At 57.7% G+C, this 18,354-nt stretch overlaps 2 protein-coding genes across 4 annotated transcripts; both read left to right on the top strand.

Annotated features, from left to right (window-relative positions):
* Positions 1-782: 782 nt before the first annotated feature.
* Positions 783-10,326, top strand: RENBP (renin binding protein). Of its 2 annotated transcripts, none has more exons than XM_054545241.2 (11): positions 783-1,004; positions 1,169-1,278; positions 1,432-1,507; positions 1,617-1,692; positions 1,869-2,041; positions 2,519-2,743; positions 3,571-3,652; positions 3,935-4,110; positions 5,411-5,542; positions 10,001-10,088; positions 10,173-10,326. In XM_054545241.2, exons 1-11 carry the CDS (start codon positions 978-980, stop codon positions 10,307-10,309), a joined length of 1,302 nt encoding a protein of 433 aa, XP_054401216.1. In that variant the 5' UTR covers positions 783-977; the 3' UTR covers positions 10,310-10,326. The 2 variants fall into 2 exon arrangements, with proteins under 2 accessions (XP_054401216.1, XP_024096551.1); XM_024240783.3 differs by having other exon boundaries at positions 994-1,081; positions 10,173-10,316.
* Positions 10,327-10,620: 294 nt separating this feature from the next.
* NAA10 (N-alpha-acetyltransferase 10, NatA catalytic subunit) lies at positions 10,621-15,848 on the top strand. 2 transcript variants are annotated; one of them, XM_002832299.6, is made up of 8 exons: positions 10,621-10,876; positions 11,284-11,382; positions 11,762-11,820; positions 13,180-13,225; positions 13,333-13,448; positions 13,613-13,657; positions 14,922-15,006; positions 15,546-15,848. In XM_002832299.6, the coding sequence occupies exons 1-8, from the start codon at positions 10,856-10,858 to the stop codon at positions 15,780-15,782; spliced, it is 708 nt and encodes a 235-aa protein (XP_002832345.2). In that variant the 5' UTR covers positions 10,621-10,855; the 3' UTR covers positions 15,783-15,848. The 2 variants fall into 2 exon arrangements, with proteins under 2 accessions (XP_002832345.2, XP_054401215.1); XM_054545240.2 differs by lacking the exon at positions 11,284-11,382 and having other exon boundaries at positions 10,700-10,876.
* Positions 15,849-18,354: the final 2,506 nt, after the last annotated feature.

Below are 18,354 nucleotides of genomic sequence, written 5' to 3'. Positions count from 1 at the left end.
AGGTAGGCGTGGTGGCAGGCACCTGTAATCCCACCTACTCCAGAGGCTGAGGCAGGAGAATTGCTTGAACCCGGGAAGTAGAGGTTGCAGTGAGCCAAGATCGTGCCACTGCACTCCAGCCTGGGCGACAGAGCAAGACCCCATCTTGGAAAACAAAAAAACAAAAAAAAACTAGCACCAATGGCTGCCCATTACTGACTGTTGAGGTAGTTGGTGACAAACTGATTCAAAAGAGAGGACTTGCTAGGCTGGGCGCGGGGGCTCACGCCTGTAATCCCAGCACTTTGGGAGGCTGACGCAGGAAGATCGCTTGAGCTTAGGAGTTCGAGACCAGCCTGGGCAACATTGCAAAACCCTGTCTCCACTAAAAATACAAAAATTAGCCAGGCGTGGTGGCCCACACCTGTGGTCCCAGCTACTCAGGAGGCTGAGGTGGGAGGATCGCTTGAGCCTGGCAGGTCAAGGCTGCAGTGAGCTGCCTGGGCGACAGGACACTGTCTCAAAAAAAAAAAAAACAGAACTTGCCTCCTGTCTACCCTGTGTGGTGACAGGTCAGAGGGACCTCTGCATTCAGGCCGACTACCTGTTCCCTGTCCTGCTGCACCCCTGCCCCACAGGCTTGGTAGGGCCAAGGCCCTCAGCCGCCCTGCTGGGGCCCCTGGTGTAGGGCGGGGTGGGTGGCAGCCCCGTTCCCCCTTCCCCCTCATCCCAGACCTTCCGGCTGGCCATCCCAGCTTTTCCCACCAAGCAGGATCTTGAGACCAGGGCACCCAGCAGGGGCCCTGGCGGGACTGGCCCATTCGAATGGAGGGTCGCGGCAGGAACAAGTGAGGGGGGTGGGGCCTCAAAGCCCCGCCCCCAGGCCCAGCGGAACCCTGAAGAGGAGGGGGTGGGTGAGCCGGGCGCGGCTCTGTCAGCTGAGTGACAGTCACGGGACGGCGACCAACTCTGTCTGGCTTCCTAGAGGAGAGGGAGGGATGAGAAAGGGTCTCCGAGCGCAACAGGCCAGTGGTGGGGTGCTTGGGGGGAGTGCTGTCTTGGAGGGTCCCGGGGATGGTGACGTCTGAAGCCCCGTACAGAGGTGGGGAGATCCCCGAGGGCTGGTTCCCGAGGCTGGGGGGCCTAGGTCCCATGTGGGGGCTGCGCCTTCAAGCCCCATTTCCCCTAGGACATGGAGAAAGAGCGAGAGACTCTGCAGGCCTGGAAGGAGCGCGTGGGGCAGGAGCTGGACCGCGTGGTGGCTTTCTGGATGGAGCACTCCCACGACCAGGAGCACGGGTACTCGGCGTGCTTCTGGAGTCCTCTGCAGGGTTTTTGCCCTTCCTGAGGCCCCTTCTCACTCTCAGGCACCTCACAGATTTGCTGGCCCCAGAGGGGCAGGAGGGGCTGGCAAGGCCCCTTCCAGACTTTGCTAACTCTGCCTTCCCACAGGGGCTTCTTCACGTGCCTTGGCCGCGAGGGGCGGGTGTATGATGACCTCAAGTATGTGTGGCTGCAGGGGAGGCAGGTATAGTGTTCCCAGACTGGAAGCTCAGGCACACGGCCCATCGCCTCAAAGGTCTCCCCACCTCACCCCAGCCGGCCACTTAAGCCACTTTCCCTCCCGTACCCCGCAGGTATGGATGTATTGTCGCCTGTACCGCACTTTCGAGCGCTTCCGCCATGCTCAGCTTCTGGACGCAGCAAAAGCAGGTAGGTGCCCCCTTCCTACCCATCTCCCAGTGATTCCGTCCATGTTTACTCAACAGGGCATATGTGCGGAGTTCCTAGAGGGGTCTAGAAGCAGCGAAGGACTTGGGGAGGCTCAAGGGTGGTGTGTGCGGGGCGTCCTGGCCTTACTCCTGGCATGCCAACCCCCCAACCTCCAGGTGGTGAGTTCTTGCTGCGTTATGCCCGGGTGGCACCTCCTGGCAAGAAGTGTGCCTTTGTGCTGACTCGGGACGGCCGCCCGGTCAAGGTGCAGCGGACCATCTTCAGCGAGTGTTTCTACACCATGGCCATGAACGAGCTGTGGAGGGCCACAGGGGAAGCACGGTACCAGGTGTGTGAGAGGAGGGTGCCCCTGAAGACCCCACCCTGGGACCCTACCATGGCCACCTGATGCATTCCCACTCACTACGCAAGTCCCCTCCCATGGACCCACCTGTGGGCCAAGTCCCCTTCACCTCTGAACGCTCCCTTACCCCTACAGGGGCGCGCAGACGGAGAGGGCCCTATCCACGCCCTGCCCCCAACTGGGAAGAGGCCCCTCCCTCCTCCCTGGGCTCCCTGTGCTACCAGACCCTGACCCCACAGCCTGGAAGGGGCTGCACCCCCAGACTGGGAGCCCCCAAGGCAGAGTGGGGCAGATCTGACTGGCTCCTACTGGATGCTGGGTGCTAGGCCCCGAGTAGGCCCTGGGTGAAGGTGTCTCTGGGTTCAGGAGAGGAATTGGCTTTCCCACCCCAGGGCCATGTCCAGGGGGATGGCACAGGATGTAGCCTCAGCCTGGGCCTCCCCTTGCCTCCTGCACCCCCAGACGGAAGCGGTGGAGATGATGGATCAGATCGTCCACTGGGTGCAGGAGGACGCGTCGGGACTGGGCCGGCCCCAGCTCCAGGGGGCCCCTGCTGCAGAGCCCATGGCGGTGCCCATGATGCTGCTGAACCTGGTGGAGCAGCTCGGGGAGGCAGATGAGGAGCTGGCGGGCAAATACGGAGAGCTGGGGGACTGGTGCGCCCAGAGGATTCTGCAGCACGTGCAGGTGGGGGATGCCTGGGGAGCTGGGGTGGTGGGAGGCCCTCCACTCCCCCACTCCCCTGGGCACCCTGGGGCTTGACACACCTGGAGAGACAGAGATTCGAGGATGTCCCCACCTGGGGAAGGTGGAGAGCCTGAGGGCTGGAGGGGAGGATGCGGAGCCCCAGGCAAGGCCTGACAGAAGGAGACCCCTCCTGCCCCACCCAAGTCCCTTCCAGGCCTCTGCGCCGTGAAACCCGCCCTGTCTGTCCCCATTCAATGTTTCACCCTCCCCTGCTGGAGAGGATCAGGCCAGAAGTGAGGATTACAACTTCCTAGGCCCAGGCTGGATGCGGTGGCTCATGCCTGTAATCCCAGCACTTTGGGAGGCTGAGGCGGGCGGATCACTTGAGGTCAGGAGTTGGAGACCAGCCTGGCCAATATAGTGAAACCCCGTCTCTACTAAAAATGCAAAAATTAGCTGGGCATGGTGGTGCATGCCTGTAATCCCAGCTACTAGGGAGGCTGAGGCAGGAGAATCGCATGAACCCAGGAGGTGGAGGTTGTAGTGAGTTGAGATTGCGGCCACTGCACTTTAGCCTGGGTGACAGAGCAAGACTCTGTCTAAAAAAAAAAAAAAAAAGAAAAAGAAAAAACAACTTGCTAGGCCCAAGGGAGTGAATCAGCCCCTCCTCAAATGCCCCTCTGAGCCTGGCCCACCCAAGCCAGCAGGTCCAGGGGCTTGGGTGAGAGGGAGGGAAGAAGGGATTTCTGGAGCTGGGTCTTTCTAGTTGGGTGGCTGGGTGGGTGAAAGGGCTGGGGGCAACATTCCCTTCTGCTCCTTCCCGGTAGAGGGATGGACAAGCTGTGCTGGAGAATGTGTCAGAGGGTGGCAAGGAACTTCCTGGCTGCCTGGGGAGACAGCAGAACCCAGGTGAGGGGCAGGGTGGGCTGGGGGCCACCCAGGAGGAGGGGAGTGCTGAGCTTTGCATTCTGGGCTTCAGATATGGGAGTGCCTGGGGGGGCGCCTTGAGGAGGCAGAGGAGAGAGGATGGGCTTCCCAAGGCTGAGGGTTTCTGTAGAGGAGCAGGCTTCCAGGGCCAGGGAGCTCAGAGCCTCGCTCATTGTTAGGGAGGGAGCAGGGTGCAGGGGTTTTGTTCCCTCTGTTCCCTCCCTCAACACCACCCCCGCCCTTCCGTACTCCAACCCTCACCAGGCCACGCGCTGGAAGCCGGCTGGTTTCTGCTCCGTCATTGCATTCGGAAAGGCGACCCCGCACTTCGAGCCCATGTGGTTGACAAGTTCCTGTTGTTGCCCTTCCGCTCCGGATGGGACCCTGACCACGGAGGCCTCTTTTACTTCCAGGATGCTGATGACTTCTGCCCCACCCAGGTGGGAGAGTGCCCAGGGCCATGTGTGACCCACGCTGTTCTAAGGCTTTCTGCCCAGGGAGGTGGGTGCTTCTCTAGAGGGTAACCTGGGGCTGGATTGGAACCTAGAGGCCTGCTCTCAGCTTCTGTGCCAGTGTTACAGGAAAGGGGTCGTGATCCAGACCCCAGAAGAGGGTTCTTGGATCTTGCCCAAGAAAGAATTCAGGGCGAGTCCGCAATGCAAAGTGAAAGCAAGTTTATTAAGAAAGTAAAGGAATAAAAGAATGGTTACTCCATAGGCAGAGCAGCCCTGAGGGCTGCTGGTTGCCTTTTTTTTTTTTTGAGGTGGAGTTTTGCTCTTGTTGCCCAGGCTGGAGTGCAATGGCGCCATCTCGGCTCACTGCAACCTCTGCTTCCTGGGTTCAAGCGATTATCCTGCCCTAGCCTCCCGAGTAGCTAGGATTACAGGCATGGACCACCATGCCTGGCTAATTTTGTATTTTTAGTAGAGACGGGGTTTCTCCATGTTGGTCAGGCTGGTCTCGAACTCCCGACCTCAGGTGATCCGCCTGCCTCATCCTCCCAAAGTGCTGGGATTATAGGCGTGAGCCACTGCACCCGGCTGGTTGCCCATTTTTATGGTTATTTCTTGATGATATGCTAAACAAGGGGTGGATTTTTCATGCCTCCCCTTTTTAGACCATATAGGGTAACTTCCTGATGTCGCCATGGCATTTGTAAACTGTCATGGCACTGGTGGGAGTGTAGCAGTGAGGATGATCAGAGGTCACTCTCATGGCCACCTTGGTTTTGGTGGGTTTTGGCCGGCTCCTTTACTACAAACTGTTTTATCAGCAAGGTCTTTATGACCTGTATTTTGTGCCGACCTCATATCTCATCCTGCGACTTAGAATGCCTCAACCGTCTGGGAATGCAGCCCAGTAGGTTTCAGCCTCATTTGACCCAGCTCCTGTTTAAGATGGAGTTGCTCTGGTTCACACACCTCTGACACCAGTGCTCCCCAGTCCCATGTCATATGGAGGCCACCAGGGAGCTGGAGAAACGCTGATGCTCAGACATATATGCCATTCGTCTGGGGCCCTGGTGTCTATTCAAAGATCTATTCAAGTCCTTCAGAACTTCCAAAGATGTCCCTCAATTCACCTCTATTCAAGTCAAGGTGTCTATTCAAGTCCTTCAGAACTTCCAAAGATGTCCCTCAATTCACCTCCAGTAGCTTGGGCCAATGGAGACGCAGCCAGGTCTGGAAAGTTGGGGACGGGAGTGTCCTGCTGAGATGCCTGCCCCTGCTCTCCCCTCAGCTGGAGTGGGCCATGAAGCTCTGGTGGCCACACAGTGAAGCCATGATTGCCTTCCTCATGGGTTACAGTGACAGTGGGGACCCTGTGCTGCTGCGCCTCTTCTACCAAGTGGCTGAGTACACCTTCCGCCAGGTGAGAGCTGCCTCCTTGTCCCCTCTAGAGGCTGAATGGGAGGATGGGGGAAGTCTGGCCCGGCTGCCCTCTTGCCCCCTCGCTGAGCACAGTCGCTCAGCTGGTCTGAGAGTTTCCGGAGCCCCAGTGCTGTTCGTTCAGTCAACAAAGAAGAAGCCTCTGCCCTCCTAGAGCTTGAATTTTCGTGGTGGGGGCGGGGGGAGCAGACTGTAAGCAAGCAGACCTAGGTGGTGGTGAGAGTGACAGCTGTGGGAATAATACCACTGGAGAGGGTTGTGGGGGGGCTCTTTCCTATGGGGTGGCAGCAGGGAAACACTGAGCAGGGACCAAGTCAATCAGGGGTCTGTCTGAGGGACTGGGAGTCTGGGCAGGGTGGGGCATGTGGCACAGCAGGGGAGCCTGGCAGCCCGGGAGGATAAAGGCAGAGTGGGCAAGGGACGGACTCCAGCTGCCTGGTCTGATTCCATTGTTACCTGGGTCCTGGGGCTTGGAGGGGGGGGTGTTATGGGGGAAGTCTGTAGGGTACAGGGCAGAAGCTGGGACAGCAGAGGAAGCTGTAGCTGTCATCCCAGCCAGTGAGGGCTGGCCCAGGTGGCAGCTGGTGGGGACAGAGGGTTCACAGTCTGGTGGAGCAGCAGTGGGATTCCTGAGTCTCCAGTTCAGACGGAGAGATCTGGACTCACCATGAATGTTTTCAGTATCACAAGAATGTAGATGCTGCCTAGCACAGTGGCTCATGTCTATAATCCTAGCAATTTGGGAGGCTGAGACGGGAGGATTGCTTGAACCGAGGAGTTCAAAACCAGTCTGGGCAACATAGCAAGACCTGGTCTCTACAAAAAATTTTAAAAAGTTAGCTGGGTGTCATGCACACCTGTAGTCCTAGCTACTCAGGAGGCGGAGGCAGGAGGACTGCTTAAGCCCAGTTTGAGGCTGCAATGAGTTATGATCACACCACTGCACTCCAGCCTGGGCTGGGCAACAGAGCAAGACTATGTCTCAAAAAAAAAGGCCGGGCGCGGTGGCTCACGCCTGTAATCCCAGCACTTTGGGAGACTGAGGCAGGTGGATCACCTGAGGTCAGGAGTTCAAGACCAGCCTGGCCAACATGGTGAAACCCCGTCTCCACTAAAAATACAAAAATTAGCCAAGCGTGGTGGCGGGTGCCTGTAATCCCAGCTACCTGGGAGGCAGAGGCAGGAGAATCGCTTGAACCCAGGAGGCAGAGGTTGCAGTGAGCCGAGATCGCACCATTGCACTCCAGCCTGGGGGACAAGAGCAAGAATTGGTCCCCCCCCAAAAAAAAAAAAAAAAAAGTACAGATGCTGCTGAGATCTATGAGGCAAAAAGGGAAACGGGGGCCCAGCAAAGGAGATAAGAATCAGTGGTGACGTAGGAAGAAAACCAAGCCAGGGGCTCCCTGAAGCCCAAGTGCTAGGAGCAGAGTGATAAGGTGTCTTGACTGCTGCCCAGGAGGCAACTCGAGCTGCTGAACGCAGGAGAGGGCATGGCATCCAGTGGTGGCAAGGCCTGGGTGGTGAACGAATGAAGATTCATCATGTGTTTCTAAAGCCACGACTCCGACTCCACTGGTGAACCCTGGTACTGCGAGGACTATAGCAGGGGATCTTATTCTGGGGTCTGTGGGCTTCGAAACCGGGCGCGGAGAATCACATCTTTATTTGTACTAACCTCTAACTCAAACTAGCATTTCCTTCCATTATGAGTGGAGGCAATGAACCACATTGGTAATATAAGTGCCTGGCTTTGTCACCGATAGAGATCCAGATGTGTTTATATTGCATTGCAGTTAGAGAGACATCTGCAAGTATCACATATGCTCATCACTACTTCCAAACCACCAGGGTTGTTAGACCTGAAGCTATATCTTAATATTTAATGCATTCATAGAGTATGTGTTAGGGGTCACCAGTTATAACTCAAAAATGAAATTGAAGGAATACATTTTAATAAGATATAGATGACATTAAACAATTACAAAAGTTATAATCAACAGGTAAATCGGCTGGGCATGGTGGCTCATGCCTGTAACCTCAGCACTTTGGGAGACTGAGGCGGGTGGATCACCTGAGGTCAGGAGTTCTGGACCAGCCTGGCCAACATGGCGAAACCCCGTCTCTACTAAAAATACAAAAATTGGGCCGGGCGCGGTGGCTCACGCCTGTCATTCCAGCACTTTGAAAGGCCGAGGCAGGCGGATCACTTGAGGTCAGGAGTTCGAGAACAGCCTGGCTGACATGGTGAAACCCCATCTCTATTAAAAATACAAAAAGTTAGCCGGGTGTGGTGGCGGGTGCCTGTAATCCCAACTACTGGGGAGACTGAGGCAGGAGAATCACTTGAACCCGGGAAGCACTCCAGCCTGGGCAACAGGAGCAAAACTCCATAAAAAAATAAAATAAAATAATAAATAAAATAAATAAATAAGTAAATAAATTAGCCGGGCTTGGTGGCGGGTGCCTGTAATCCCAGCTACTCAGGAGGCTGAAGCAGGAGAATCAGTGGAACCTGGGAGGTGAAGCTTGCAGTGAGCTGGGATCACGCCACTGCACTCCGTCCAGTCTGGGTGACAAGAGCGAAACTCCGTCTTAAAAAACCAAAAAACCAAAAAACCAACCAACAAACAAAAAAACAAGTAAGTCATTATGCATCAACCAACATAACAGAATACAGAAGGCAAAAATCCAGACATTGAAGGAAATTCTTCTTTACCTTCCTGTGGCATGTCAAGCAGTCAAAAAATAAGTAAGGACTTGAACAATGTAACTCAAAAGATAGAATGAATACACACAGAACTAGTTTTTATTTATGTATGTATGTATTTTTTTTTTTTTTTTTTGAGACAGGGTCTCTGTCGCCCAGGCTGAGTGCAGTGGCACAATCATGGCTCAGTGCAGCCTCAACCTCCTGGGCTCAAGCAATCCTTCCACCTCAGCCGCCCAGGTAGCTGGGACTACAGCTGTGTGCCATCATGCCCAGCTAATTCCTTAATTTTTTTTTTTTTTGTATAGGTGGGGTCTCACTATGTTTCCCAGGCTGGTCTTAAACTCCTGGCCTCAAGTGATCCTCCCGCCTCGGCCTCTCAAAGTGCTGGGATTATAGGCGTGAGCCACTGTACCCAGCCCAGGTCTAGTTTTACTTCCTACAAAGAAGAATACACCAACTCTTATGGGCCACCATTTAAAGAGACATTTTCATAGTGGACTTCAATGTAATTGATTCCATGATCCTTTTGAGAAGGGGCTGAACTAACAAGCCTCCCTGAGACAGGTGCCCCATGGAATGCTAGTGGAGAGAGAAGGAAAGAGAGTGGAATGGGCAGTGGGCAGGGGCAGAGGGAGGAGGAGATGAGTTTGGGACCAATGGTGAGCCAGGACAGGAGTCTGATGAGATTGTGCATCTGCTGGAAGACAGGCCTGTGAAGCCGGGAATGGGAGCTCCAAGGGAGTCACTTCTTAAGAGTTTCATGACAGGCCGTCGCCTCCATCAGGGTTCTTTGTTTCTTTTCTTTTCTTTTTTTTTTTTTTTTGAGATGGAGTCTCGCTCTGTTGCCCAGGCTGGAGTGCAGTGGCGCGATCTCGGCTCACTGCAAGCTCCGCCTCCCGGGTTCACGCCATTCTCCTGCCTCAGCCTCCCGAGCAGCTGGGACTACAGGCACCCGCCACCACGCCCGGCTAATTTTTTTGTATTTTTAGTAGAGACGGGGTTTCACCGTGTTAGCCAGGATGGTCTCGATCTCCTGACCTCGTGATCCACCCGCCTCGGCTTCCCAAAGTGCTGGGATTTACAGGCCTGAGCCTTTGCACCCGGCCGGATTCTTTGTTTCTTTGAATCAACGTAACTACCACTACAATCACGATAGAGAACTTTTTTGTTTGTTTGTTTGAGATGGAGTCTCACTCTGTCACCCAGGCTGGAGCGCAATGGCGTGATCTCGGCTCACTGCAACCTCCGCCTCCTGTGTTCAAGCTATTCTCCCGCCTCAGCCTCCCGAGTAGCTGGGATTACAAGTGCGTGCCACCACGCCCGGCTAATTTTGTATTTTTAGTAGAGATGAGGTTTCACCATGTTGTCCAGGCTGATCTTGAACTCCTGACCTCAGGTGATCCGTTCACCTCGGCCTCCGAAAGTGCTGGGATTACAGGCGCAAGCCACAGAGCCCGGCCCGATAGAGAACGTTTCTACACCCCAGGGCAGAGTTCTTTCATTCCATCTAGCAGTGTCTCGTCCCCTTGCCCAGTCGGTTATATAGTTGTAGCCTGCCTGCTGCGCCCACCCCTGCTTTCATCTTTGTGGAGGACGCAGTGTCGCGGTTAAGATCGCTGGTTCTGGAGCCACATTACCTGGGGTCAACCCAGGCTCTGACCCCTGGTAGCGATGCAGTGGCATCTGGGCGGGTCCTGCAGGCGCTAGCTGTCACTGTCTCTGTTATTCCAGTTTCGCGATCCCGAGTACGGGGAATGGTTTGGCTACCTGAGCCGAGAGGGCAAGGTGGCCCTCTCCATCAAGGGAGGTCCTTTCAAAGGTGAGTGGGGGAGAGGGCGGGGCCGCAGGGGTTGCGCCTCTTGGCTGCCCCCGGCCCTCACTACCTGCCCGCCTCTACCCGCAGGCTGCTTCCACGTGCCGCGGTGCCTAGCCATGTGCGAGGAGATGCTGGGCGCCCTGCTGGGCCGCCCCGCCCCCGCCCCCGCCCCCACCCCCGCCTCCACCCCCGCCCCCACCCCCGCCTGCCGAGGCGCGGAATAAAGGCTGAGTCCGCTCCACCTGCGGCTGTGAGCGCGTCTGTGGGCTCGCGGGAGGGGGGCTGCCGCGCCGAGGGAGAGGCCGGCTCCAGCTCCGGGGCAGCGCCCGCCCCGCCCCCGGGCCCGCCCCGCCCCCGGGCCCGCCCCGCCCCCGGGCCCGCCCCGCCCCCGGGCCCGCCCCGCCCCCAGGCCCGCCCCGCCCCCAGGCCCGCCCCGCCCCCAGGCCCGCCCCGCCCCCAGGCCCGCCCCGCCCCCAGGCCCGCCCCGCCCCCAGGCCCGCCCCGCGCTGACCGGCTCCGCGCATTGGCCCGCCCCGTGCGCTGGCCTGTCCCGCGCATTGGCCAAGCGGCCGGGAGGACGGGCCCGGCGGCCGTGCACTTCCGGCCGGTGGCCGGCCCGGCGCGCACCGCCCCTTCCGCCGCCGCCCAGCGAGCCCAGCCCCGGTCCCAGCCCCGGTCCCAGCCCCGGCCGTCCCGGCGTCGCTTCGGAGCGCGGCGGCAGCTGACTGCGCCTTCACGATCCGCTGGGACCCGCGAGCCCCGCCGCCGTTATGAACATCCGCAATGCGAGGGTGAGCGCCCGGGGCGGGAGGCTGTCCGCGCCGCGTGGGCGCCGGCCCGGTGGCTGCTGCGCATGCTCCCGAGGGCCCCGGCCGAGCCCGGCCCGGTGGCCCTGAGTGTGCCTGCGGCCGCTGGACCTATGGGGCTGGCCTAGCCCGCCGAAGAGGCCGGGGCGCGGGGCCGGGGCTGCGATTCCCTCCTGTTTGCGTGATGTCGGGCCTCCGTTGGGTGGGCTCCGGGGACCTCCGGGGCGCCCACTCCTGTTCCTGTGCTCCGGGCGTTGTGCAAAGTCAGATCGTCACAGCGCCTGCCCAGCCCCGAGGGAGGGGGGCCGAGCAGACCGACGGGGAGCAGGCTTCTCACCTGTGGTCACCGCCGCCTTAGACTGAGCGCGTTCCACTGCCCTCGTTCCCTGCAGCCAGAGGACCTAATGAACATGCAGCACTGCAACCTCCTCTGCCTGCCCGAGAACTACCAGATGAAATACTACTTCTATCATGGCCTTTCCTGGCCCCAGGTGGGCAGCTTCTGAATTTGGGCATGGGGGAAAGCAGGCCGAGGAAAATCCCATCGGGCCATCTTGGAGGGAGTGGACAAGTCTGTCAGAGCCCAGGGGGCTGTATGGTCGGTGACGTCCCGGGTGTTTTCGGCTGGCAGGCAGGAGCAAAGGAAAAGAAGGCGCCTGAAGGGAGCAGAGAATAGGGGCAGGATCCCCACTTTGCGTCTTTTTTCTGGGTATGGGCAGGGCACAGTGTGGCGCGGGGGAGACCAAGTCACCCAGCCCAGAGGTCATGAGTCATCACACAACTCGCTACTTGTCCAGTTTGTGTCCCTCTAAAGGGCTCTTCCAGCTCCGACATGAAGTTTTCTCACTCCCTTTTCCTCTCTGTCACCAGCTCTCTTACATTGCTGAGGACGAGAATGGGAAGATTGTGGGGTATGTCCTGGCCAAAATGTGAGTCACCAAGGAGGAAGACAGAAGCTACACGTGTCTGGTGGATGCCTCTGTGGGCTTTAAAAAAAATGAATAGGCTTCTTCTTTTCAGTACAGTTGAAAGTTTATAGAAAAATTGAACAGAAAGGACATGGAGTTCTCATAGAACCCCTCAGCATCCCCTCCCTGCCAGTTTCCTCTATTAGTAGCATGTTGGATTTGTGTGGTGCACTTGTGACAAGTGATAAATGAATGTGATATGTTACTATTATTATTATTGTTATTTTTTGAGACGGAGTCTTGCTCTGTCGCCCAGGCTGGAGTGCAGTGGCGCGATCTTGGCTCACTGCAACCTCCACCTCCTGGGTTCAAGCGATTCTCCTGCCTCAGCCTCCCTAGTAGCTGGGATTACAGGCACATGCCACCACACCTGGCTAACTTTTGTATATTTCAGTAGCGATGGGGTTTCACTATGTTGGCCAGGCTGGTCTCGAACTCCTGACCTCAGGTGTTCCACCCACCTCTGCCTCCCAAAGTGCTAGGATTACAGGCGTGAGCCACTGCGCTTGGCCGATATATTATTATTAACTAAACCCATAGTTTACATTACTGCACTTCTCTTTGTGTTGCAAGCCCCATGGTTTTGACCAAATGACATATGTCCACCTTTGTATTATCACAGGATAGTTTCACTGTGTTCCACGCATTCATCCCTCCCTCTCCTTCACCCGTGGCAACCACTGATTTTTTACCGTCTGCATAGTTTTGCCTTTTCCAGGATGTCACAGAGTTGGAATCATACTATATACAGCCTTTTCAGGCTGGCTTTTTTTCACTTAGTAATACACATTTAAGCTTCTGCCTTGTCTTTGCGTGGGTTGACAGCTCATTTCTTTTTTTATTTTTATTTTTTGAGACAGGGTCTCGCTCTGTTGCCTAGGCTGGAGTGCAGTGGCATGATCATGGCTCACTGCAGCCTCAACCTCCCAGGCTCAAGTGATCTCTCATGTCTGCCTCCCAAGTAGCTGGGACCACAGGCGTGCGCCACCACATCCAGCTAATTTTTTGATTTTTTTGTTTGTAAAGACAAAGAAAGTGTTGTCCAGGCTGGTCTCGAACTCCTGGGCTCAAGCAATCCTCTTGCCCTGGCCTGCCGAGTAGCTGGAACTATAGGCGTGTGCCCCACACCCGGCAGGCATGGGGTTTTCAGGCAGCAGAGGGTGGCAGGATCGGCTGCTCCGATCCAAGAGGCTCCCGGCTCTCCCCCAGCTGGGGTCTTAGGGGGCTGTAGTGCATGTCCACTCTACAAATGGCAGGGGGGGTGGGGGTGGCTGTGCCTACACTGAGCTCCTTTGCAGCCTCTCCTTTCTCCCTCTCCAGGGAAGAGGACCCAGACGATGTGCCCCATGGACATATCACCTCATTGGTATGTAAGGTCCACCCAGGCTCTCTGGTGGGGGTGGAAGTGGGGGTTAGTTGGGGCAGCCCTCAAGGTCACAGTCCCTCACCCCATCTCTGCTCTTCTCCCACCAGGCTGTGAAGCGTTCCCACCGGCGCCTCGGTCTGGCTCAGAAACTGATGGACCAGGCCTCTCGAGCCATGATAGAGAACTTCAATGCCAAATACGTCTCCCTGCATGTCAGGAAGAGGTGGAAGCCGGGCTGAGGGAAGGGGGATTGAGGGGGAGAGATACTGCCTTGACGGGGGTCCTGGGGTACCTCGGCTTTTGGTGAAGATCCAGGAAGTGGGACTGGGGGGAAGGAGGGACCAGGAGGAGGGGCGTGCAGCTCAGCAGTGCCTTGTTCCCCTGCAGTAACCGGGCCGCCCTGCACCTCTATTCCAACACCCTCAACTTTCAGTAAGTAGATCTCGATTTTTCTAATGGGCTGGGGTTGATCCCAGGTCTGGCCCATCACGGCACCTGAGACCGGCTGAGTTGCCTTCCAGGTTGGGGGTGGGCCGGCTGTGGGGAGGAGGCTGTGGACCCCAGTGCTGCCAGGTATACCTCCACATTCACTCGGCGGCTGATGGTTGAAAAGTCGGCATGGAGACAGCACCTGCCTGCTGAAACGTGCTCCGTGTGTGTTGTGATGGAGGAGCTCTGGCCCATGCTGGCTGAGGCTGGCGAAGGGCACACGGGCTGTTTAGTAATGTTTGGGAATAGAGAGGTGTGGGTCCCTGGCGTGAGCAGATGCTGAGGAACAGGACTCAAGCATGACCAAGCACCTAGAAGAATCCAAGAGAGAGCAGAATCAAGGAGAATGCACATTCAGGAAGGAAGGGCCAGTGGCCAGGCAGCCTAGTGGATGGGGCAGGTCTGCCTGAGGACCAGGAGGCCCCGTGTGCCTAGCACACTAGAGAGAACCTGGCAGTTGGCATGCCCAGTAGACAGTGGAAAAAAGTGCTTGCAAGTGAAGCTGGGGTGGGCTGGCTGTGGAGGGACACTAACTGCACTCAGCCCCTGTTTGGTAGGGGATGAAGAAGAGGGACTGTTGGGAAGGGCGGTGGCCTCTGGGCTGGATGCTGGCAAGAGGGATCTGTGACCTAGGTGACGATGTCTGGTGGGAATTGCTTTATAGCTAAGTCAGCAATCCTCATGTCTTAGGCCTGGCAGGGCCAGCCTAGGCCATTGAGTCCAGCTCCCCTTCCAGGGACATGGCCACCCGACTCTGCACACACACCTCCCCAGTGCAGGCACGGCCCCAGAGCTGCTCAGGCAGGGCCCGTGCTCCCTAGGGATGACTCCCCTAAACAGGGCTCACCGTCTTTCCTGGGTTCTGATGGCTGTTGTGAGGCAGCTCAGTAAGGGACAGGGCGCAGGGCAGGGAGGGAAGGGGAAGGCTGAATTCAGGGCTTCAGCTCACAAGAAACCACAGAAATGGATCCTTAGTAGCCAGGCTAAGGACACAGAACGGGGGCAGGACAGGGGTGGGGCGGGCCGCTGTTTCCTGGAGCCTTTGCTGGAGAGAACAGAGGGCAGGTCACACTGGACTTGCTGTGTCAGGATGGAGCCTTCAGGGAGAAAACATGGCACCTTGCTCCAGTAGCCACGATACCAGGAGTGGAGGAGGGTGTCCCCAGGATACGGGTCTTCCTCCTTGCTCTCTACCCTCTGCCCCCAGGATCAGTGAAGTGGAGCCCAAATACTATGCAGATGGGGAGGACGCCTATGCCATGAAGCGGGACCTCACTCAGATGGCCGATGAGGTAAGCGCCTGCATGAAGCCAAGCAAGGCAAGCGGGGGCGGCACTCGGGAGCCCCGAGACGGTGGCTGGAGGCGAGACCGACTTTGGATGCCAGCTCTTGTGGCTACGTTGCCAGGAGTCACGACCTCAGTTTCCTAGGCTGGGCTTTAGAGGAGGCCGTCTGCCTAGCAGCCTGGAGGGTGATGGGAGAGGCAGAGGGAGGAGGCTTTTAGAAGGGAAGTGGGGAGGCCTGGGGACCAGTGGGTGGCCTGCCTGCTCAGAGGTAGTTCTGAGTCAGGGTTCTGCCCAAGGCTCCTCGGGTGGCAGGGCTGGTCAAGGGGCAGCGCTCTGTCATGGGGGTCTCCATGGTAGTCAGTGAGCCCAGGTAGTGGTGGACTGGGGCTCCAGCCAGGTGTCCCCACTCAGTCCCGCGTGTCCTGCCTAGCCCTGCTGCCTCACTATGCCCCTCTCCTCAGCCAGCGACAGGGCCAGGCTCCATTTGTCTGGAAACTTAGGCCCTGTCTCTTTGCCCCCGCTTCTCCCTGGGTTCCTGGTGGCAGCTGAGGCGGCACCTGGAGCTGAAGGAGAAGGGCAGGCACGTGGTGCTGGGTGCCATCGAGAACAAGGTGGAGAGCAAAGGCAATTCACCTCCGAGCTCAGGAGAGGCCTGTCGCGAGGAGAAGGGCCTGGCTGCCGAGGATAGTGGTGGGGACAGCAAGGACCTCAGCGAGGTCAGCGAGACCACAGAGAGCACAGATGTCAAGGACAGCTCAGAGGCCTCCGACTCAGCCTCCTAGAGCCTGCCCCATCCCCTCCTCACCCCACAAGCTTTCACAATAAATTCGCTCCGTGGCACTGGGGAACTTCGTGTGTGTGTGCGCGCGCACATTTAGAGGATGTGTTTCTCCAGGTCCTCTGGTGGGGATGTGAGCCTCGGCCTTTTGACCCAGAGCATCCTGCCAGGCCCGAGTACAAGGGAAGAGCTTTGGAGGTGGGACTCCCTAGTCTCATGACCTTCAGCAGCTGTGGCCCCAGGGAAGGAGGCCCTGGACTTATAGGAGAGACCCTGCCTTGGAGGTCTGCTTGGCCACGCTGAATGTGTTTTGTGGCACAAGCCTGGGCCGCTCAGGCTCAAAGCTCAACAGCAGGGCTCCCACTCTTGGTGGCCTTCAGTTCTCTTCCCACGTTCACCTTCAGACCTTCTCTCCCTAATCACACCTGCTTCGGGCTACAGCAGCTCCGCGGCATACCCGTGGGCTCCAGATGTGGACATCCAACTGCTCATTGGGCTTATCTACAGCTGTCCTGAGTAATGACCCAGCCAGATGCCCCATCAACGGTCCTTGAGTCCTCCCTCCCCTGCCACCCTAATGGTCAGTGAGTCCATGATACCTCGAGTCTACTCCCTAACCTGAGTTTGCATTTGAAAATAATTTATTTTTAGTACAATTCCCTGCGTTTCCCCTATTGACATTTTGTATTAGTTGGTGTATTTGTTATTGTTGATGCGCCAATACTGATAAGTTATTGTAAACTACAGCCCATGGTTTTCACTAGGTTTCCTGTCTGTGCTGTACAGTTTCTATGGGGTTACACAAATGCATAAAGCCATGTATTCTCTCATAACAATTTCATGCAGAATACAAAACTGGGCGGCTGTTGGGTGCGGTGGCTCATGCCTGTAATCACAGCACTTTGGGAGGCCGAGGTGGGCGGGATCACTTAAGCTCAGGAGTTGGAGACCAGCCTGGGCAGGATGGCGAAACCCCATCTCTACTAAAAATAGAAAACTTATCCAGGCGTGGCGACGCATGCCTGTAATCCCAGCTACTCGGGAGGCTGAAGCAGGAGGATCGCTTGAGCCCGGGAGGTGGAGGTTGCTGTCGGCCCTGATCATGCCACCACACTCCAGGGACAGAGACCCGTCTCAAAAAAAAAAACAAAAAAAACCATATACACATATATATCAAAATCCTGTTTTTCATGCAGTCACCCTAACGGTAATGCTCGCTTCTGTGTCTTTCCTCTTTTCCTTCCCTCCCCTCCGGCTGCAAAGCCATCACTTGCTGTCCCTAGTCCCTGGGCGGGCCCTGTATTCCTGAGCCCTCTCTGTACCCTGCTACTGCAGGTGGCACACTGCTCCTCCGCCAGGTTGAAAATTCGCCATACAGGCCTGGAGCTCGGTTCTCTTTGGCTGGCGCCTCGCACGTGACCGGCAGGCCGCCGGCAGCTGTGGAAGCGGAGCCCAGAGCACGACAGGGCGGGGCCGGAGCCGGAAAGGCGCGTCTGCGCACGCCCACAGCTCTCCGGTTCCCGGCTCGGGCGAGGCTGTGTTGATTGGCTTAAGACGTGAGCTTCCCTTTGTATGGGCCGGAGGCGGAGCCCTGTCCCGCCCCGCGCCTGGCGACAGTGTCTTCCGGTTCGCAAGCCCGCGGCAAGCTTCGTTCCCAGGCTCTGATTGGTCCGGCGGCACTGGGTTCTGCGCGCAGGGTGCGGGGGATGGGCGGGCTTGCGCACTGCGTCGGCCGCGCCCCGGCGCCGGTGGAAGGGAGGTGGCCCGGGCTCCGAGGGCTCCCACGGCTCCCGCGGCGCCCTCCTTCCGCCCCTGCCCGGCCGGCGGGACACGGCCCGCCCTCTGCCGTCCGTCCCCGGCGGGCCCGATGCCTGTCGGCTGCTCCCTCCGTTCCCATGCGGGCAGGTCCGCGCCTTCTGTGGGCTGCCTCGCTTTTGGATGCTTTGAAGGGGAACAATGGAGCGAAGGATAGAGCGAGCAGCAGGTGGCAGTTGCGTTCAGGGCCTTAAATGCCAAACAAGTGCCCTAAAAGCCAGGGCCCAACACTCAGGCCCTAAAGCACGGGCTGAATGGGGCATCCTAGGAATAGCTCTGGAGTGAAAAAAGGAGTGAAGAGAGCGTTTGAAGGCACGGGCTGAGGCCTTTCCTGCCTGCCTGAGCCCTGTGTCTGGCTCTGCTGGGTGGAGGGACCTTTGGGGACCAGTCAGGGCTCGGACGGAGGGGCAGGATGTGTTGGGGCCAGCTGGTGAGGGGCGGGGCTCCCTGGTTCCCCTTGGCCTGAGGCAGAGGTGGGACGTGTGAGTCTCCCGACCAGGAGCAGGTTGGAGTGTGGGTGCGTCTGTGCGCGCTGTGGGCAGGGGCGCAGGCTCTCTAGTCTTGCTGGAGGACTCGAACATCGGTACTTCCGAGACCAGCTGCTGGAAGTCCAGGTCCTGGGCCTGCCTGGGTCTGGCTAGCTCCCAGGCCTTGAAGCCCCAGGTCCTGCAGACACACACGACGACGTGTTCGAGAAGGGCCTTGGTACTGGGAGAAGGGGGCGGGGAGCTGAGGGAGTGTTTTTTTCCTTCTGGGCAAGA

Source organism: Pongo abelii, chromosome X (assembly GCF_028885655.2).
Source record: "Pongo abelii isolate AG06213 chromosome X, NHGRI_mPonAbe1-v2.0_pri, whole genome shotgun sequence".
Taxonomy (NCBI): Eukaryota; Metazoa; Chordata; class Mammalia; order Primates; family Hominidae; genus Pongo; species Pongo abelii.
Note: the sequence above shows the minus strand (reverse complement) of the source record. Positions and strands in the feature narration are given on the sequence as shown.